The following is a 21,236-nucleotide window of genomic DNA, read 5'->3' as shown; positions in this document are numbered from 1 at the left end:
CTTAGATCATTGGGGCCTCCTCCTCTCCGAGGGGACGGAGGCCACATAATCCAGAAATGTCTCTCCCTCCACACCTTCAAGGGCTTCGTTCACTTGCTCACTGAGCTTGGGGTCCCTCAGGTCACGCAGGGCCAGGGGGCCGTGGCTACGAGTTCTGGGGCAGCAGGAGGCCCCACGGGGCTCCCATGGGCCCTCCCATGAGCCCTCCCGGCTTCCCTGGTTCTGGCACGTCCCCGGCACACAACACGTCCCCGGCACCTGACATGTGCTTGCCAAATTCAAGTGCGGGTCGCTTGTGCATGGAGCCGAGGTTCAGCAGGGCCAGCGGTCCAGGCTCTGCCAGGCTTTTACCAGTTCTCCCAGCCTCAGTGTCCCCTTGATGAAATGACAGTGACGGCCAGTCTCTTTTTTCCCCTGGAGGGCAAGTCCCTCCTTGGACCCCAAGCCGCGGTGAGGAAGCTGTGGGGCTGCTGCTGGTTTGCAGCGCCCGCAGGCGCCGCGTGTGTGCCCCGAGCCCACCCCTGCGGCCTCAGGAGCAGCGCCATTCCCCCGGCCTGTCTGCGGCCCACACAGCTCTATTTCCAGATGAGGTGGCAGAGAGGGGGCAGGAACTGGCTCAAGGTCACTCAGGGTTTGAATGCAGCAGGAACCTGGGCCTGCAGTTGGGGTCTGTGTGACCATTACAGAGAAAGCGTGGCACTTCCCTCCTGGCCTGTCCCTGTACCCCCAGCTCCCAGGGACGGCAGGCCAGCCCTCATGAGAGCCTCTTAGAGGAAGGGCCAGAGGTGAGGTGCTGGCCTGGTGTGGCGGGTCAGTCCTGTCGGCAAGTGGCCCTCGCTGGTCTGGTTGGCCTTTTACTTCTCCGAGCTGTCTGCTGGCCTGGCTCACTCCCCAAAGTCCTGATTTACAGATGAGGAACTTGCTGCCTGTAGTGTGGCGGTCACTCCCCCGGGCCTGGCGAGGCTTCCAGCAGGTGCTCTGTGATTGTCCGGCTTCCCTGGAACCACAGAGTGGGGCCTCTCAGGAGCAGGGCCGAACCTGGGTCTCCTGGCTTCGGGCTGGGAAGGTGCTCCCCTGCAGATCTGGCTGAGGGCCGCCTTCCTGGTGGAACGTGTGGCTCCCTGTGCAGGGGGTGGGGGTGGACACAGGGAGGAGGCCCAGGCGGGCCTTTTGCTCTGCTCATGCTGGCTTTTGCTCCCCACAGGGTCAGGAAAAGCGCGAGGAGCCTTATGCCGAGAACTTCGAAGACCCGGAAGCAGAGTTCTCTGGGCCTCAGACTGTGGGGGCTCGCACAGATTTCTCTGCAGCCTCCTTCCCTGACTGGTCACCCCCTCCATCCTGGGATCACACTGGCAATGAGGGCCCGGCTCCTGCCTACGTGACCAGTGGACCCTTTAGGGAAGCTGGGCTCTCAGGCCAGGCCACCTCCCCTCTGGGCACCGTCACCGGGAGGCTCTTTGGAGACCCCAGACACCCACTTTCTACCATGAGCCTTCCACGAAGGTTCTTCCACCAGGACCAGCCCCCCGTGGGGGGCCTCACCACGGAGGACATTGAGAAGGCCCGGCAGGCCAAGGCTCGCCCCGAGAGCAAGCCCCACAAGCAGATGGTGCGTCCTGGAGGGCCTGGTGGAGTGGGGCTGGGTTGGCTGCCGCTCCTGGTGGTGCTGGTGTCAGGCCCTCCTCTGGGGACATTCTCCGGATGCTGTGGTCTGGCGTTTTCAGGGACACAGGCCCCCTTTTGGTGGACTAAGCTGCCAGGTGGAGCAGCCACTTTTGGGGGTGGAGCGGGGCTGTGGGGGGCCATGTGAACCCCTACAGAGGCTGGTCCTGTCCCCATTTGCCGATTCCGTGAGGTCTCTTTCCTTGCTCCCTCTAGCTCAGCGAGCATGCTCGGGAGCGGAAGGTGCCAGTTACACGGATTGGGCGGCTGGCCAACTTCGGAGGTAAGGTGGCTGTGTGCGCCTGTGCTGCCTCGCCTGTCCTGGCCCGCCAGCCCTGGCCAAGTGAAGCTGGGACCACCGTGGGGCCCGCATGGAGGTGGGAGAGGGTGGGGACCTGAGGTGTCCCGTGGAGGCCATCAGCGCCTGCCTGAGCTGCTCCTGACCCTTCTCCCTGGGGGATGATCCAGTGACGGGATTCCGCTCTGCCTCTGCTCACCCCCGGGGGTGAGCGTGGCCACACTTGGGGGATCGTGTCTGTGGCACCAGCCTTTTCCTCCTGCCGCTGAGTCCTGCTGCCAGGAGGGGCCGGGCAGTGAGCCGACATTCCTCACAAGGCTGGTGAGCTCCCGGAGTGGTTTTTGCCCCTGACCGGCTTCGCAGGGACTCGTGGGCTGGACCCCCACAGGCTGGCAGGGTGTCAGTGGAGGGCTCACGAGGTGCTGGGGCCTTGAGTTGCTGTCACAAAGTCTGTGTGGTTGGGAGCTCTGTCCTTTTCATTGGAGCTTTGAATAATTCTGTGTCCAGTACACCTGTGCTGAGTTGAAAGGTAATTTTGGAGTGAAGCACTTGTACCTGCTTTTATGACCTCACGTTGTCCTTTCCATTCCCGAGCAAGATGCAGGTCACTGTGTGTGTCTGAGCCGTGACCTGCTTGCCTCGCGTTTGGCTCGTGTGGGCTTCTAAGTGTCCCTCCAGTGTACCGGCCGTCATGCACGCTGTGCTCTGCAGCCTCTTCTCCCAGAGATGACATCCTGCTCCTCGTTTGGGGTTGGCTCTGTGCCCTATCCACCCCCCCGCCCCCGATAGCCTGGCCCTTGGAGCTGGACCCATGTGTGGGCTCTGACACCGAGTGACACCAAGTGAAGCCGGGCTTCCCCATGTGCAGAGCCCACTACGTTCATTGGATGGAACTTTCTCGAAGCTTTTGTTCCATCATTGCTATCTTCAGATTTGGCATCTGCTGCTACTTAGCTGTTCCAGAGTCCAGCCTAAAGTACCCCCGCTGCGTTTTAGGACACAGTTATGGCTTTATTTCCTTTTGTGGGCTTGCATTCAATCAGTGCCTCACAGAACATTGTAACTGCCTGGGACGCCACTCCCGGGATGAGTTTGAGAATCCGAGCTCTGGCGGCCTCCGTGGGTCCTTACTCGGCAGGAGCCTGGGCACGTCCCTGCTTCGCACAGAGGCTGCTGGGTGGGTGCGTTGATTACTGAAGTGTTGCGTGGAGGCCCGCTCCTCTCCCCCATGAGTTTGAGTCTGGAGCCGTCCCCTCTCACTCTGTGGTCTCTCTCTCTGCAGCCTGCTTCCCTCTGCTCCAGAGGGGGCTCAGCACAGAGGTTTCGCTTGACCCACGGGTTTGGAGTGGAGTAATCCTCTTGGGGTAGGGATGAGGCTAGTAGAGGGTCTGTTTGGGAAGAGTGGTCAGAAAGAAGGTTGTGGTGGTAAACTGAATTTGACGGAATGCCGGGAATTACTGGGGAGAGGGGCAGGAACCAGGCCCTTGGGGCTGGGGTCAAGGCAGATGAGCAGAGTGGGAGGGGTTATGGGGGAAGGTCTGTGGGGTGCAGGGCTCTCAGCGGGCCAGACGCCGCCTGGTCTGGGGTCAGGGTGAGCAGGTGCTCTGTGCTCTTAGAAGCCACCGGAGCCCCTGCTCACAGCCGCCCGGGGCCTGGAGCCATCCTCGGGGCGCACGCTAGAGGTTTGCCCAGGGCTTGTCAGCTCCTGTGTCGGGCTTTGAGGGGGGAGGGTCTCGGCAGGGAGCAGCCAGGTCTGGGAAGAATGTGCTGTTCTGGCTCCAGATGGCAGTTCTGGGCCTTCAACCTCAACCTGAAATTGTCACGCTCTTCAGCCAGTGTGAAATCAACTTAGTGGGTCAGGACCGGCACTTAAAAAACAAATAGAGTAGAATTGAATAGAATATCAGAATTAATACCATAGATTCTTAGAGCTGTACGTGTTGCAAAAAAACGTTTGTTTTTTTTTCTCCAGAGCTACAAACATCCTGCTTATGTGTGTTGTTCGCGTATTGCGAAGGGTGTGGTTTACCGGTGGGTCGTTGTCTGAACAGAGTGAGGTAACGCTCCTGCTTTGTTCTTCTAGAATACACTTCTGACCTTTTTCCCCTCATGGGGGTGCAGTGTGGACCGACAGGTGTAGGGATTTTTTGCAGGGGGGCATGAAGGAAAGGGATTACTCCAGACCGCCCGGGAGGCAGGCTCGCCCTTGAGAAGGTCAGTGGTGGGTATTCAGTTGGTGGACGTGGAGGGGGTGGGAGTCCTGGGTCCACTTTGGCTCGGGGGGCATTATGACTGAGATGTTGTGAGCAGTGCGGTCTGTGGATATTAGGTCCTGTTAAGGAGTGATATGAAAGATGGGATCAGAGTCTGGGTTTGGGGTCAGAACTGGGCTTCAGGTCATCACAGTAGTGGGTTATAATTCCAGCCCGGCTTCCTTGTGATCTTGGGCCCTACTTAGGTTTCTCTTATTAAAATAGGGGCTTCTTTTTTTTTTTTTTCTAGAACCAATAAATTTTTTTTATTCATTGTACTTTCCCAGGGTAAAGAGAGAAGGGAAAAGGGTCAGCGTATGTGTTACAAACACTAGCAAGTGGGAAAGGAAGTACCCAGCACAGCAGAATCAACCACCCAGTAAACAGTGCTTGGAGGAGGAGTCACTCAAGCCCACGGGGACTCAATGTCCTGCAGCTCAGAAAGGGGGGGATCGGGGAAAGAGCAGAGTTACAGGCTTTCCTCGCTCCCCTCCACCTGCCCTGTAAATTCAAGATTGCACACAAAGGTGTGGTTTCTGGTGGTTAGCATGGAGCTGCACTCGTCCGTCTCCTGTTAAACGATCTTGTTGCCACTTTGACATGTTTCTTGCACCTGTGTGGAAATTCCTGAGTGACGTGGATGTATGTTCATCTTCCCAGTCTCGGTCCCCCAGCCCTACTTTGTACGTGGAAGGCCCGCTGCCCGCCCCCCCATTCCTTCTGCTTCTCTCTCCCCTAAGATTAGAGATTAAAGTAGGTTTGATCCATCCCAGTACAAGTGTGTTAGTACGAATCACAGCAAGGAATAGTCTTGACACAGGAGATTGGGAACAGAGGTTGGAGTGTTCTTAGCTTCTTCAGGATTTAAGTGTGTGTGTGTGTGTGTGTGTGTATGTGAGAGAGAGAGAGAGAGTGAGGGGGCTTTTTTTGGGGAGGGGGAATAGGAGAGGGAATGGGAGTCAAGTGTTTAGGACAGAAGATCTGGCCGAAAATAGGGGAGGGGAACCCAAGAGAAAGGATGGTTCAGGACCCCCACACTTCAAGAGGGGTCACTGAGCTGTGGTCCAGATTCTTTTCCTGGTGCAGAACCTTTTGTCAAAGATGCTCTGGCTATTTTTCTCAATACAAAAAAGTTTATAAACGATAAAACCTCAAAAGAATATGGAGAAGACCAACACATATTTGTGAAGTCCTACAAAGCCCCCACAAATACGATCACTGGAGCAGGCAGCAACTGGGGGGAGACAGCCCGGGATCAGATGCATGTCACCCGAGGCACTCTGTTGGGTTTGCCCCCTTCCAGCACAGTGAGGTAGGTTTGTGGGGCCGTCCTGGCATGTGAACGGAATCTCCTTTTCTCCTTTAGCCCCCATGACACTCCTCACGGCCACAGCAGGGCGGGACACTGGCTCTGGGCACCACAGAGAAGCCATGGCTTATGGTCTCTAGAAGCCAATGAGAAAAGCCCAGAATTCACAAAGGTTAAAACATGTTGCCTTTGCCTCAGACACCCATCCCTGGGCAGCTTGAGATGGGTCCAGAGGTATTGTTCTGAAACCTGTCCTTATCCCTGCATTTTTAAAATGCACGCACGCACCTGTTGTGCATCGTAGGCCCAGCCCAGTCTCACGACGGATGGATCTGGTAGAAGAAGGGAGTCCCAGGCCCTGGGATCAGAAGTCTAGAACAGGAATCCTCTATTACACGTAGAAACGACCCTCAGCCAGTCCTGTCTTCCCCTCTGCCCCTTTCCCCGAGTGCAGTCTCGCCTCACCTTCCTGCACCACCTGTTCTGTTTAGAACACTCTCCCATCTTCCAAGAGAAGGGGATCAAGTCCTGGGGCAACCCAGTTCATACCTCGTCTCCCACGGAACATGGCAGGTGGCAGGCTTTCAAGAGCTGGCTTTTCAGCCCTAGTGTCCTCTGATTGGCAAAAATGAGGTGGTTGCTTAGACTCTGCCCTCCAAGTAGTTGTCCTCCCTGATGATAAAGCAAGTATTCTGTGCCAAACTGGAGCTGCCCACTAGCTCGATCAAGCTCCTGAGAACACCAGGCAGGAAGGAGAGCCTTAAGATTAAAACATTACAAAACCACAAAACCAGAATATATTATGGAAAAAAAGTTAAAATGCACAAGATACATCACTCGTACATAGTGCTGTTGGCCGCCTGGCGAGAGTGGGGCCCGGGTGCGGTGGTCCAAGGGAGCAGAATGGGGGGAGGCCTGCAGCTGTTCCCCAACAAGCCCTCTATTGCGGCAGGCCCTGGCTTGGGACAGTTCTCGGTGGGTTAGGAGATGAGGAAAAACCCTGCCTCAGCCCTGGGAGACTCCCTCCCACACGATATAGTGGCTTGTGGGTTGGGCCCATCCATCTGGTCTCAGGCCGAGCCCCGCGCGCACACTGACCCACTTACAGGGGTCCCCCGGCGCCTTGGCACCGCCACCTGCAAGCAGCTGGGTTGACACAGAGCCCAGGGTTGTCGGCTGAGCCCATGGCCCCTGGTTGGGAGGCCCTGGACAATAGGGGTTTTGCATTGGCTTTGGTGAGGATATTTTGACCTGTGGCTTAATGTCTTTTGTCCGAGTTGGGAAATTCTGGTCATTTCTTCCAGTGCTGCTCCTGTACCCTGTTATCTCCCATGACACGTGTTAGGTGTGTCATGTATCCACGGTCCTCTGCGTGTTTCTCGTGTCCTTGTCTGTATTTTCCGTCCGTTTTCCACTTTGTGCCTCGGAGGACCATCTTCCCATCTCCTGTGTGTCTGGGGGTGGGGGTCCTGAACCATCCTTTCTCTTGGGTTCCCCTCCCCTATTTTCAGCTGGGAGACCTTAGCGGGTCAGGCCTGCTGCAGAGGAGGCTGATCTCCGAAGGAGCTGATCGCTGCTGCTCATTCATTGTGGCAGCCGGGCCTCCACCAGGAACCTTACAGTCCTGCCAGGGAGGCAGGAGCGAGGAGGTGCTGAGGGCACCAGGACGGGAGGACACCGGATGTGCAAAGGCAGGAAGAAGGAGGGCGATATGTGGAATGGCTTGCGAAATCTGGTCTAGGGAACAGCTATGACAAGACTGGGCCAGGAGTGATGAGTAGAGCAAACAGACCCTTGGGAACCCTTGTATTTTTAAGAAGGTGAAAAGTTCAGGGACCCTCATTCCCAGAAAAATGCTTTGCTTTAAAAAAATAGTTCATGCAGGGCGCCCGGCCGGCTCAGAGGAGTGTCAACTCGATCTCAGGGTCATGGGTTTGAGCCCTGTGTTGGGTGTGGAGCCTGTTTAAAAAAAAAAAAAAAAAAGGCTTGACTTGAGCAAGGGGGAGCAGTGCTGTGGGACTCTTGTGTCATCATCCTCCGTCCACTTCAGTTATGATGTGACGCCACTTGTCCATGTGTGTTTCTGCTGCTAGTCACGGGCCTCCAGACATGAAAACACTGAGTAACGTCTTAGTAAAAAGGAAATATACCAAGAAAGAGATGAGGCCACAGAAGAGTGTCTTCTCTGTCGGAAAATAAGGTGTAGGGTGGAGGCGCGGCATTGGCTGTTGGGACGCTGACCCATGTGGGGACGTGGTCAGTGTCTCAGCAGCCTCACGCTCTCTGGGGTCGTCATGCCCTCACCCCGCACTCTCGTGGTCCCATCCCAGCGGTAAACAAACAGTGGGTGACTGGGCGTATTTGGTTTTTTGGTTATTTTTTAATTTTGCCAAGAACATTTAAAACAAATAGAACTCCCATCAACCATTCTCATGTTTTAATAATGCAAAGGTGCAAAGCACATGCTCCCAAGATCAAGGACAGGAAGTTGGGTAGCAAGTTTGGTGACCGACTCGCTGTGGGCGCAGATGGAGGCCTAGGAGCTAAGCAGAGCCGTACCGCTGGGACGCTGCCACCAGACCTGCGGCTGGGGTGGGGGTGGGGGAGCCTTTGGGCCTCGTGTGGCAGCCCCGTGTGCCCAGCCCCCTGGCTCCATGCGCCAGGGTCGCTTGTCTGAAGTCAGGCATCCCCCTCACAGAGCTTTATCAATCGGGCACTCAGTCGTCATTGAGGCCGCGGAGATCAGAGGTCCCAGGGCTGGCGGGCAGCGTGCAGGGCTGACTGCTTGTGGGGTGGCCCTGGGGACACCAACTTGCTGCCTGCAATCCTGGGGGCGCACTCCTGTTTTCCTCTCACAGCGGGTCCCTGCCCACGCCCGCTTGGTGGGGGTGACGGGTGTGGGCGCGTGGTTTCTGCTCCTCCAGGAGGTGCTCTACAAGGGGCGCATGAGTCTGCTTTGCCCCCTGAGGAGCTCTGTGAGGGAGGCGAAGGCAGATACGGTGATGTCTGGTTCAGGTAACTCGTGTCTCAGTGGCCCACGGCTGTGCGCTTGCTTGTGACTGCGCAGGGACCTGAGCCGAGTCCGAGACTGCAGCAGGGTTCCTTGCTGGGCATGGGGGAGGGGGCGGCTCCTGACAGCCTGGGGCCACGCCGTCCAGGGGACTCTGCACCCCTCTTTCCTGATGCCCCGTGCTGTCCCCTGGGGCCAGGATTCAGGAACAGTTTGCTGCAAAGGCAGGGTCCTTGCCCCCCACCCCTTTGTGTGTCCTGTGGCTTAGAAGATGTGTTATGACAGCGCGGGCCCAGAACGGTGCCTGGCACACAGTGTGTAGTCCATAGAAATCTCTGGGGCTGTGGCACAGAAGCCCCCGTGAGCCTTGCTCTGTAAACAGCCCGGGGTTTCTGGCAGGTACAGCTACGTCTTCCCACCCAGGGCACCTTTCACCAAGCCTCCTTCCCGACGGCACTGTTTGTTGGAAGGTGTTTTGTTTTTCCTTTTCTCAGCCTCTGCTGTCTGTCTGGGCCAAAGCCCAGGGTGCTCCAGGGCGGCCTTGTTGGGCTCCGATAACCTCCAGGGGGACTGCAGGGAGGAGAGGCTGAGCTGGGGGCCTGGGAAGCTGGCCCAGGGCTCTCCTCTCTCTGGGGAGAACCCTCCTGCTTCCCCTCCATTTCTTGACTGCAAAAGCTCTGTTCTTGAGAGAAAGGCTACCTTCCTGGCAGGGGCCGGCACCTCCTCGCAGGCCAGGATGGAGGCCAGGCTGCCGACTGCTGCCCCGGGGCCGCAGAGCTGGCTCTGTGGACGGTTGGTTGTCTGCCAGGACTTGCTGGCCGGCCGTGTGGGCCGAGCTGATGATGGCTCCCAGCGCCCTGAGCACTGGGAGGACTGAGGTGGGGCCGAAGAAAATGGGTCACACGTGGAGTGAGCAAGTGGGGCTCCGGGCGTCCCCACCAGGCCTTGGGAAGTCTGAGCACAAGCCTCCAGTACCACCTGGTTCTGGGAGAGGAAGAGCCTGGCTGGGCCTTGTGCTTTCCTCTCGACAAGGCTCTGAGAATGGCTGGAAGCTCGCTGGGTGGGGGAGGGCTGATTTATTCTTGGTTCACTAGAGCGGGAGCTCCTGAGGTCAAGGTCAGGGCAGCTGGGCTGGCCGCAGTGGGGAGCCCGTTGGCTGCTGCACCTCCAGCTCCCTGGGAGCTCGCAGGCCACCGAAGGAGCCTAAGGCGGTCTTTGTGTAACGTCTTTTGGTGATCTAATGACAAGTCCTTGCCCTTGGAGAGCTTTGGCCCTGCCCGGCAGCCTAGAAATGGCCAGGGAAGGGTGTGACAGAACTTCTGAGGGGGACGACGACAGGCAGGGGAGCTGGGGGGCCACCTCTGCTCGCGGTGGCTAGGCTGGTTAACCCGAGGCTTGTCTTTGGACTTGATGCAGGCAGATGCAGAGAGACCTTGGTGAGGGTCATTGTAGTTTGAAGGTTAACCTTACTTGTTATCACTTACTTTGCAAAGGCAGATACTGTGCTGGGTGGGGCGGGGTGGGCAGGCAGCAGGGAGTTAATGTTTAATTGGCGCGGCTGCTCTTAGCTATCTCAGCTCCGTGCCCAGTGCCCTCTGGAGCTGGTCAGAGCTAAAACAGGCCCGGTTGCCAGATGGCCTTGGTGGACCTGAGGGCCCTTTCAGGTGCCTGGCTTCTTCCTATGGCTTCCAGAGCTCGGCTCATCCTGCCCTGCGCTGCTTGTATGCGTGAGTGCTTGGAGCATGGCCGGGCCAAACCAGGCCATGCTCAGTGCGCATACACGCTGGATTTTGAAGACTCTGTACAAAACCAAAACAAAACCGTGAAATACCTCTGATGATTTTTACACACAAGAGGACTTAGTAATATTTTGGATGTATTATGTTAAATAAAATACACGATGCGCATTCACTTCGCATGCTTCTTTTTGCCTTTTTTTTTTTTTTTTTTTTTTACTGTGGCTACTAGAAAATTTACCCTTCTGCACGTGGCTGGCCTGGTGCTTTCTCTAGGCAGCACTGCTGTCACCACGTTGAATGGGAGCAGTGACGGTCCGCAGCAAGCGCCGGAGCGCTGCCTGCCCCACTGGGAGCTCTCACTCTCAGTCGGCCGCTGAGGCCTCGCCGTGACCTATGGGGCTGGTGACGCACACACTGCACCCTTGCTTGATGGTGGCTAAGATGCATTGCAAAAGCACGTTGTAAGGTTGGGTTAAAACCTTCTTTGGGTTTTAAAATTATTGTTCTATTATTTGTTGGCTATTATTTTTTGCTAAATAAAATTTTGAATAAATTCAACAGTATTATTCATAACAGTGCAAAACTGGGAAAAATACAGAAGCACATGCTGGATTCCTCGTCCGTTAAACAGTGCGCCAGGCGGAGCTCACGCCTCTGGGCGTGGGGGCTGCATGTGCCACCCGCCTCCCGGCCCCACAGGCATTGGCGTCTTCGGCGTCTTCTGTGGGCCCCTGCTGTCCCTTCTGCCGTGGCCGGTGCGCTCACGCACGTGTCCTCCACTCTCTGCTAACGGGTGCCCCCATGCCAGCGAGAATCATGCCTCAAGTAGAGGCAGCAGGTCCTGACCGGACCCCTGGGCTTTCTCTGTGACCCCAGTGGCACCTGCTGTGCTCTGTGGGCCTCTCCTGGACAGCTGGGGTCGGGCATTTCTGGCCTCTGGACAAAAGAGGTATTGATGAACTTTGATTTTGAAGATTGTGAAACACAGTTTTTAGATGAGAAATTGACTGCCGCCCCCGTTGTCCTCAGACCACTGTCCGCACCCTGCAGGCTCTGGTGGGCAGCGAGTCTCCATGGCTTTGCCTTCGCAGACTGTTCTGACTCCCACCAGCGACTCCTTTCTATCACTGTACTGACGCCTTTCCTTCTCGGGGCAGTGGAGTCAGAGAATTCTAGAGTTGGAGCTCTTCACGCTGAAGGGGGTGGCTGCGTTCCAGGGGGTGCCCTGTGGGGTCAGGATGTCCTCGGCCCATGGACCGTTGCTGCTCCGTGTTCTGTTTGTGCTGGGAAACCGTGTCCCATGCATGCGCATTCTTAGGGCCTTCGCGTGCCCTGCGAGCAAGGGGGGTGGGGGAAGCTTTTCCACGGATGGCGCCACACCTCTGAAAACAGCACGTGTGTCCTTCCTCTCTCTCTTCCCCCTTCTCAGAACGTCTAGACTGTCAGCAAGTGTCCCTGGGGAGCTGCGGTGGGTGACCTTGTGAGGCTGCTCTGGGCCTCACGGATGGAGGGGTGGTAGGTAGTCCCCACACCAGCACCCAGCACTCCTTCTCCTCCTTGCAGGTCTGGCCGTGGGTCTAGGCTTTGGGGCACTGGCTGAGGTAGCCAAGAAGAGCCTCCGCCCAGATGACCCTTCAGGTGAGCTGGGCCCTGGGAGGTGGGCCGCTTGGCCCCCAGCCCCTCCATGTTCCTGAAGTGTGGGCCTCCAGGGGCCGTCTCCTGTCCTGTGTTCCACATAAATGGCGCCCCGGAGTCGTCTGCGGCCCGAAGGCTGCCCTAGCTGGCCTGCCCAGCCCTTCCCGGCTCCCCCGGTGGCCGGCACACCTGCCCGCTTCTGATTCACTTTTGGCCCTGCGTCTGCCTTGCTATGTGGGGCTGTTGGAGCCCAGAGCTCCCCCATGGAGCAGCGGGTGAGGGGTGTCCGTGCTGCTGGACCAGACCCCTCAGGGCCCTTGGTGTCCCCACCTCCGAGACCTGCCCTCTGTCTCTGAGGTGAGCACCCTGACTCCTTTGTCCCCTGCCTCCCAGGGGCCATGAGGTCAGGTCACCACCGTCAGCCCTCCCTAGTCCTGGTGGCCAGGTCAGGGTGGGACTCCATGGAGAAAGTTTGGCAGACTGGCTGCTCTGAATTTTGTGGTGCTCATGATGCCGTGACGTTGGGTCAGGGCAGCTCGGGGTGTAGGGGGCTTTCCCTTCCCTGGAGTCCCGAGAACAGCGCTGGGAGAGCCCTCTGCTCGGTGGATTTCTCCAAATGTATTTGAAGATCTGGGTTAGGTGCCCCCTGGCCCATTCAGGGAACATCAACTCCTTTCTGGGGGTACACCCAGGGACACCCCACTGTGCTGTTGCACTGTGACCCCCGAAGCCCCAGCTGGGGGCCCTGAGGGGAGCCTGCCACACACCTGGATGGCCCCTCTTCCCCTCAAGACCCTCCTGTGGGGACGAGGGGCCTCATGGAGAAAAAGGACAGTGGCGTGTCCCCACAGGCCAGAGAACAGGGTTCCTGGGGCACATTGAGTGTCCTTGGAAGGGGCCTGAGGACAGAGAGGGTTTAGTGAGGGTATTTTTAGTGTTGGTGCTGAGACACTTTGAAAACGAAGCCTGGCTTTCTCTGGAATGAGAAGCCGGTGTTCTCCGCACCCCCCCTCTGTCCCTGGAAACTGGCTGCTCTTCGGGCACCTCAGCCAAGCAGAGAAGAGGCAGGACTGGCTCCAAGGTTACAGGTGGTGACCTTCATCAGGGAAGTGGTGACCCTGGCTGGGGGTCAAGGGGCCTAGGGACCATGGCCTGAGAGCCGGGGTTGGGGGCCCTGGGCAGCCCCTAGGCTGCGTTCCAGCTCTGAGTGGGCTCTGGAACCCATGGCCTGGAGGATGCTGACCAGCCCGGCCCGGTCGGCCCCAGCAGAGCTGCTCCTGAGTGGGAGGCCTGCCCACCATGGCCCAGCTCCCCCAGGCGGCTCTCAGAACTGGCCATGCCCAGGCAGGAGCACATACTTCTGGGCTGTGGGGAGGGGCTGCTTGGAATGCCCGAGAGGGCCGGGTCCCCAAATCTCAGGAGTGCTGCAGGCAGCCCAGGGCTGTGTGTGGGGGAAGCGCAGATCTGCCTCCTCCTCAGCCTCCCTTCTCCTCCCTGCCTTTCCACTGGGGCCCAGGGTTTGGGGGGGGGGCAGTGCACACAGAGGGGCCCCCATTCTCTGAGCTCTGGCTCAGGGCAAGGGGGTAATGTGGGGCCCCTTCTCGGCCCAGCTCCCAAGGGCGGGTCCGGCCTCACACAGCTGCCCTCGGGGGGGCAGAAGATCCGCGGGTGCTCTCGGGGGCTTCTCGTCTGCAAACTGAATGTCCCTGGGGCTTAGTCCCCATGTCCCCCCCACCCCCCATCTGTCAGAGGCCAGGCTGGACGCAGACCCTGGGGCAGAGTTCCTTCCTGGAGGTCGCAGCTCCCCCACTCCGAGTGCATGCACTGTGGGGATAGCTGTGGGCAGAGATCTAACCAGGCTCAAAGGACAGAGCGCAGGGAAAGCAGTGGGTGTCCCAGGGCTGGAAGAGCTGGGGGGGTGGGTCCCGACCAGGGTGGACTTGTTCCTGGGGCCAGGCTGTGCTGGGGTTGGGATGAGGGGGCAGACGCCAGAGCGGGTCCTGACGTCCTTGTGGCCACGCGGTAGCAGCCCTCCCATGTCCTCACCTCTGCAGCCTACCACCCCTGGTTGTATTGGACAAAGGTCATCTGCACCCATGAGGTTACTGTACCTCGGGGGCCTCTGTGGGCAGACGGGGAGGCAGACAGCAGCCGGCTGAGTGCTGTCCTTGACCCTGTGCTCTCCTCCCCGGAGGACGGCCCTCTCCTGTGCCAGCTTGCCTTGTAGTGACCTCAGGGGTACAGGTGACCTTTGTCCCGTATGTGGGTGGGAGGGACAGTAACGGAGTCCTCACATGGGTCCCTCCCTCCTGGTGCCCGCCCCCTACGTGCCGCTATGGCCTTCTGTGCTGTCCCCATCAGGCCCCAGGGACGGATACGGAGGGAGGGGCTCTGCGTGTGTAAATGTGTGCACGTGCGTGTGTTGGGGGGCTGCTAAAGTCAGGCCTGGGAGAGCTGGGTGGTCCTGAAGGGCCTTCCACAGCATCAGGCAGGTGGGTATGTGGCATGGAGTGTAAGTTGCATTGCTGGTTTTAGGGGCCTCAGGAGGCTGGTGCCAGTGTGAGCGCTCCTGTTTCTTCACGCTGCACTTGAAAATCCCCCATACCCCTAAGTTCTGTATTGTCCCTGTTTTTATGACGCTGGAGCCTGGGGCTGATGGCCTGGGATGCACTCAGGCTCCCTGGTGCGCTGGGCCGAGTGATGAGACAAGCTGCGGCTGCCCCATGTGGCCGGGTCGGGTGAGGCCTGCAGACACCCCGGGAGGCAATGGGTGGGCACATGCTGACCCAGCTCCTGCCCACAGGGAAGAAGGCCGTGCTGGATTCCAGCCCCTTCCTGTCGGAGGCGAACGCGGAGCGCATAGTGCGAACGCTGTGCAAGGTGCGCGGGGCAGCACTCAAGCTGGGCCAGATGCTCAGCATCCAGGGTGAGTGCATGCTGGGGGCTGGAGCCGTGGGGGCCCCACTCCGGAGGGGACTGGGGGATGTTCCCCCACCACTGGCCCCTCTTGCTTGAGTCCTGGCTGTTGAGCAGCCAGGATGTTTAAAAACATACTAAGTAGGAGCCCGTGGTGGTTTTTCTTGCTTTGTTGTGGGTGTTTTGGCATCTCTGGAGGTGATCCTCACATCTCCCAAGTTGGTGAGGGTCCCACTGCTGCCAGCGCCCCCTACTGTCATGTGTGGGGGCCGGAGGGTGCAGGGGGGCAGGGGAGCGGTTTGAAGACGAGTCCCCTCCTGGGCCCGCAGCTGGGCTCATGGAGGGCGTAGGATGGAGTTAATCCCCGGGGCAGGCGGGGTACGTCTGCAGCCCTTCCATGGACCAGCCCCAAGTGCAGGACCCCTGTGTGGTGACTCCTCGCAAGGACAGTGTCAGAGATGCGCGCCGGGCTCTGCGTGGGAGAAGCATCCTCAAAGCATCCTCCGTGGCCTGGACCCACAGCCCCAAGCGAGCAGCAGGTGGCCGAGGTGGCGGCTCTCAGGACTTGTGTGCAGGACGTCATGCTCCTGCCCTTGGCGCTTGGCAGAGCATTTCAGAACGCTGACACCATGGGAAACCACCATGTGAGGAAAGCTGGCCGGAGCGGCCTCATGAGGGGCCACCATGGCTCCAAAGAGATGCATTAGGAATAGTGTCAGAAGGGGAAAAACAGTTCTCTGTAGGTGGTCAGGTTCTGGGTGTTTCTGAGCTCTTACGCCACTTTATTTCTGAAATTTGCTGCTTTTATAATCCCAAAAAGCTTTGCCTGTTATTTCTAAGAAATCCACCTTCTCAAGTCACTGGTGAGTCAGCAAGCCATGGCACCTGCCGCCCCATGCCGGGGCCCTCGGGCTGCACGGATGCCCCCTGCGCCCCAGGGGAGGCTGTCTCGGGCCTCTGTTGTTGGCTATGGGGCCCCGGGAGTGTGCACAGCCCAGCCTGGGGCCCTGTGTCCTCCCTGGAGCCTTTGTCCACAGCCCTGGGGGCCATGGAGGGGGCTGCTCTGCTCCTGACCCATGCACCTGCCTTCTGAGGGGTAGCCCTCTGCCGATTTCTGGTACCTTCCAGATGATGCTTTCATCAACCCCCACCTGGCCAAGATATTCGAGCGGGTGAGGCAGAGCGCGGACTTCATGCCGCTGAAGCAGATGATGGTGAGCGGACAGGGCCTGGGAGGGGGGGTCTGGGTCTTCTGCCGCCCCTTCCCCGCCTTGGGTGGCAGCTGTGGCAGCCCGTGGGAGGGGGCAGCCTGGGGGTGCTTCTCAGGGTGTCCCGGCATGGGCTATGCTCACGGCCCCTCCCTGGCTCCTCCCACCAGAAAACGCTCAACAATGACCTGGGCCCCGGCTGGCGGGACAAGCTGGAGTACTTTGAGGAGCGGCCCTTTGCGGCCGCCTCCATCGGGCAGGTGCATCTGGCTCGCATGAAGGGCGGCCGCGAGGTGGCCATGAAGATCCAGGTAGGCACCCGGTGTGTGCATCCACCCCTGTGGGGGCTGCAGAGGGCTGGGCCAGGCCCTGCAGTGTTGGGGTCTCCTCACCCTACACCCCCGTGCACCCCATCTGCAGAGCAGCACCTGTGTTTGCTCAGCACTGGGCACTGGGAAGTACCTGCTGAATGAGTGCAGGTAGAACAGCCTCCCTGTGAGCTTGGTCTGGGCAGGGCCAGGGGACAAGTCAGTGTTTGCTCAGGGGGGATGGGACCCTGACTGCTTGGCGGGGGAGGGGCTGATGGAGAACAAAGTCACCTGGGAGGTCCTGGCAGCATTGTAGGGTTACATCTGTCACTCGCCCAAGGTATGGGGTCTGGGTGGGACTGGGCTGGGAGAGCAGGGCTCCCTCACAGGACCCGGCCCTGCCTGCCCGGGACCCCTCTGCTACCCCCCCGCAGTACCCTGGTGTGGCACAGAGCATCAACAGTGACGTCAACAACCTCATGGCCGTGCTGAACATGAGCAACATGCTTCCCGAAGGTCTGAGACTGGCCGCAGGGTCAAGGGCAGGCATGCAGGACGGGCTCTGGGGACCTATGGGGGCCGCCTTGGGGAGCCCCCAGCCCCCGCTGACACCCTCCTCCCTGGCGCAGGCCTGTTCCCTGAGCACCTGATCGATGTGCTGAGGCGGGAGCTGGCCCTGGAGTGTGACTACCAGCGAGAGGCTGCCTGCGCCGGGAAGTTCAGGTGGGGCTTGCAGCCAGCAGCTCCCACACCGGAGACAGAGGGGCCGCTCGAGGCAGCCCCCGGGGTGGATGAAGGCCCCTGCGGCTCTGAGGGGTGGGTGGTGGCGATTGGGGCCTGGGGTTGTGGCCAAGTTTTGTCCCCAGAGTGAGGGTGGGAGGCTCTGGAGCCAGGGTGTGACTGTCCCAAGCCACCCCCCAGGGCGCTGCTGAAGGACCACCCCTTCTTCTACGTGCCTGAGATTGTGGACGAGCTGTGCAGCCCCCATGTGCTGACCACAGAGCTGGTGTCCGGCTTCCCCTTGGACCAGGCTGAGGGGCTGAGCCAGGAGATTCGGAACGAGGTGTGTCTGACCATGGCCTTGGGCCCCGAGGTGCTGCTTCTAGGGATGAAGGGGACAGAGAGGGCTGTTGTGTTCCCCCTGCCAGGGACACGTGGAGTCAAGAGTCCTCGTGTGGGCAGCCGGGGGGGGGGGGTGACCGGAAGAGGGGGGAGGGCGGGAGGGGGTTCCCCAGGCCCCAGAGTTGGCCTGGTGCCACCATGACCGGGCTGCTCCCTGCCCCTCCCCCACCCCCCAGATCTGCTACAACATCCTGGTCCTGTGCCTGAGGGAGCTGTTCGAGTTCCATATCATGCAGACAGACCCCAACTGGTCCAACTTCTTCTATGACCCTCAGCTGCACAAGGTGAACCCCTGGGAACTTTACTGGAGAGGGGTCTGCATAATCGGGGGTCTTGGCCCCTGCTCCACCGGGCTAAACCTCTCCGGTATTGCTCCTTCCCAGGTGGCTCTTCTGGACTTTGGGGCAACTCGGGAATATGACCGATCCTTCACGGACCTCTACATTCAGGTTGGCGGGGGGCCGGCGCCTAGGGTCGGCCCAGGGGACACTGGGAGGGGGGAGGGTGACGGGGCTGCTGTCCTCCCACCCCCGGTGACTGTGGGTGAGGACGAGGCCTGTTGGGCTCACAGGCTGGGGGTTTGGAAGGAGTGAAGGGGACAAGGTGGGGGGCAGGCAACTGGGGGCTCCCTGGCTCCCGGGAGCGCCTCCTCCCCTGCCGCTCACGGCCCCTCCTGGGTGTCTGCCCAGATCATCAGGGCAGCTGCCGACAGGGACAGGGAGGCGGTGCTGAAGAAGTCCATAGAGATGAAGTTCCTCACTGGCTATGAGGTCAAGGTCAGCTCCCCGTGGCCTTTGGAGCTCCGCAGGCCCCGCTCGTGGGGAGGGTGGGCAGTGGGCTGCTTTTCCCCAAACTTTGACTTAAGAAATGAAATGAGAGGCGTTAGTGCCCTGGAGAACTCTCCTTGGGTCTGCCTTCACCCCTGCTCCCTGGGCATCCTGGGCGTGGTGGGATGAGGTGTGATTGGAGCCTCAGGGGATGGGTCAGTCAGGAAGCCCATGCCCCTCCCTCCCACCCACCTGTAGATCCGGAGGTGGGGCTTAGTGAGTGCAGGGGGAGGGCACAGCCTGGCCCACCTTCTGAGGTCTGGGGGCCGGCCGGCAGGGGCCTGGAGCCGGCTCTGCAGCCCTTTAAGTGTGGGGGCACTGGTCTGTGTTCCTGTCCCCTGAACTGTCACCAGAATTCCCCGAGAGAGCAGCCCTTTCCCCTCCTTGCCAGGGGGGAGGCTGGGTGTCCGGGCCACCCTCAGGAGGGGTGCACAGGCCGGCAGCCAGGCCTCCAGGCTGTCAGGCTTTGGCCGCCATGCTGTGCCTGGGGCCCCTGCCCACCCTGCCTCATGTGAGACCGGGGCACACAGTAGGCTTCCCCCCTGGCCCCAGCTACTGTTCCTTAATCTCGTTAATCATCAGACGCCCCCTTTGAGCCTCCTCCCCTTCACGCCACCTGGTAGGACAGCTCTGTGCCAGGGCGCGGCCCCACTCACCCTCTGCCCCACCCCACCCCCGCCAGGCCATGGAGGATGCCCACCTGGACGCCATCCTCATCCTGGGGGAGGCCTTTGCCTCGGAGGAACCCTTCGACTTCGGCACGCAGAGCACCACCGAGAAGATCCACAACCTGATCCCTATCATGTTGAGGCACCGGCTCATCCCGCCCCCCGAGGAGACCTACTCCCTGCACAGGAAGATGGGGGGCTCCTTCCTCATCTGCTCCAAGCTGAAGGCCCGCTTCCCCTGCAAGGCCATGTTTGAGGAGGCTTACAGCAACTACTGCAAGCAGCGGGTGGCACAGCCCACTCCGTGAGCCCTCCACCCGGTGGTTTCCCTCCTGGGGACGCTAGCAGAGGGGCACAGGACTGCCGTGGGATCCTTGCCACCCGAAATATGGAGAAGCCTGAATGTACATATAGGATGAGGCTTGTGTGTTTCTAGAATGAGATTTGTGTTTTGTGCCCTTTGCTCGAGCCTGTGTTCCGAGCGGTGCTGGCAAAAGCCCTGTTTGCATGAGGCCCTGCCTGCTCTTGGGCTGTGCTGTGCACTGTGGACAAGTGGACGTTTCTGGACCCGTGGAAGGAGATGAATGTGCCAGTGTCACCTGGTTAGATCTGAGGGGTCACCACAGGCTGTTCATTTTTGTACAATTCTTGTATGATTTGTTTCAATATTAAAAAAGACAAAAACCCACCCTCCTAGCATCATGGTGTGAATTCTTCTACACATAACGGGCACCGAGCTGATGGTGACCAGCCCGAGGTCAGTGTCACACCCTAGGCCGCCTCCAGATACACCTGAACGCTCAGCCCAAATTCATCACTGGGGGGGAGGGGGAAGATGTGTGCCCCCTGCACACACCACACATGCAGAAGAGCCAACTGGGGGGGCGGTGACCCCTACCAGCAGGGTCTGCCTGGCTTGCACCCCAGGGGGCCAGGCCGCTGCTGAGGGAAGCCTCCTGGCCTGTGGTTTTTCCCACAGCAAACTGAATTCCTAGGTGCGGGCATCTGTGTGCACGGCCGTGGGGCCCCCTTGCAGCCCGGTACCGTGACAGGTGGTACCAGATGGTGAAGGACGCAGGGAGACTGCTCCAGGACAGGATGGGAGGTCTGGCTGGTCTCGGTGACAGCAGCTAGGGGCCTGGTGCCCAGCATCACCTGCTCCAAACCCTTGTCAGAGCTGTCGTGGCCCTTCTGAAAGCTGTTTTTGTGCATTTTTTTAAACATAGTTTCTGCATTTATGCACCGCCTTCTGGGACATTCAGGGCTGGCAGGGTGTAGGACAAACCGGCTCAGAGCCCATGTGGCTGCTGAAGGTCAGGATCTGGAACGAGGGCAGCCATGCGGCCCGATTTTCCTCTCCGCTCCCCAAGGGCCGGCAAACGGTGGTCCACGGGCCACATCAGGGCCTCCGCCTGTGTGGAAGTTGTCATCTGGGGACCCAGCTGTGCGCATTCGCACCCGAGCTAAGGCCATTTGGGGCAACGACAGCCACAGAACCAGCAAAGTAGAAGTTTTCACTGGCCCTTTATGGAAAGCTGGCCAAGCCTCGCTCTCACCCACTGCACCAGGCCTCTCTGGAGAGGCGGACGTTACAATGCGGCGCCCCGCCAAGAACAGGAAGGTAAACTGCACGAGAAACGGAACCAGGAGGGGGCCTCAGGATAATGAGGCACAGCCAGCTTCAGATTTCCTCTGGTAAGAGCCCGCGCAGGCTGGCTGCGCGTCCCCAGGTGGGCCGTTCTAACCAAGTTAGGGACATGAGCAGAGGCACTAACGTGCCCAAAGGATCTGCTGCTGCCCTGCAAACAGCAGACAGAAAACCAGCCGGCTGCCTGGTTTGTACAGTTTTGACAGCCGGTGTGTGTGTGTGAGGGTGTCTGGCTGTGCAGAGGGTACCCTGCGGGGCAGGTGCACACAGAGCAGGCCATGGAAGCCTGCGGCAGGGCCTGGCCTCACCCATGGCCTGACGTGTTCTGGAATTGCCAGCCGGAAGAGAACGGAATGCCACCCTTACCTGAGCTATGGGGCGGAACTAGGAAAAGTCCCTGGTTAAACTAATCCCGTATCCTTCTGCAGGCTAAGGCGGGCGCCTGGACCAGGAGGGGGACTGGCAGGAAGCAGGATCTAGGAAGACGAGGAGAATCAGTCACCTTTCCTCCACTGCTCAGACCTTTCAATCAGGGAAAGACAGACAGGACCGTCAGGTCTAACAGCTCCCTGTTTTATTGCAATACATCAAATTCTGGTTAATATTAAGTGATACCAACATAAAATATTGGCGA

At 59.3% G+C, this 21,236-nt stretch overlaps 1 protein-coding gene across 1 annotated transcript in view; it reads left to right on the top strand.

Moving 5' to 3' along the window:
* COQ8A (coenzyme Q8A) overlaps nucleotides 1-19,643 on the top strand; it is a 40,973-nt gene extending 21,330 nt beyond the window's left edge. Inside the window, exons 3-15 of the mRNA XM_035011011.1 lie at nucleotides 1,205-1,609; nucleotides 1,879-1,945; nucleotides 11,834-11,908; nucleotides 14,709-14,831; nucleotides 15,950-16,035; nucleotides 16,200-16,340; nucleotides 16,772-16,853; nucleotides 16,967-17,060; nucleotides 17,259-17,400; nucleotides 17,636-17,743; nucleotides 17,843-17,908; nucleotides 18,149-18,235; nucleotides 18,969-19,643. Coding sequence (XP_034866902.1) covers nucleotides 1,205-1,609; nucleotides 1,879-1,945; nucleotides 11,834-11,908; nucleotides 14,709-14,831; nucleotides 15,950-16,035; nucleotides 16,200-16,340; nucleotides 16,772-16,853; nucleotides 16,967-17,060; nucleotides 17,259-17,400; nucleotides 17,636-17,743; nucleotides 17,843-17,908; nucleotides 18,149-18,235; nucleotides 18,969-19,262 — 1,770 coding nt within the window. The 3' untranslated portion in view covers nucleotides 19,263-19,643. The remainder of the gene's footprint in view (nucleotides 1-1,204; nucleotides 1,610-1,878; nucleotides 1,946-11,833; nucleotides 11,909-14,708; nucleotides 14,832-15,949; nucleotides 16,036-16,199; nucleotides 16,341-16,771; nucleotides 16,854-16,966; nucleotides 17,061-17,258; nucleotides 17,401-17,635; nucleotides 17,744-17,842; nucleotides 17,909-18,148; nucleotides 18,236-18,968) is intronic.
* Nucleotides 19,644-21,236: the final 1,593 nt, after the last annotated feature.

The sequence above is a fragment of the Mirounga leonina genome, unplaced genomic scaffold (assembly GCF_011800145.1).
Source record: "Mirounga leonina isolate KUSES-001 unplaced genomic scaffold, KU_Mleo_1.0 Mir_154, whole genome shotgun sequence".
NCBI classification, from domain to species: Eukaryota; Metazoa; Chordata; class Mammalia; order Carnivora; family Phocidae; genus Mirounga; species Mirounga leonina.
This window is presented reverse-complemented; position numbering and strand designations above follow the sequence as displayed.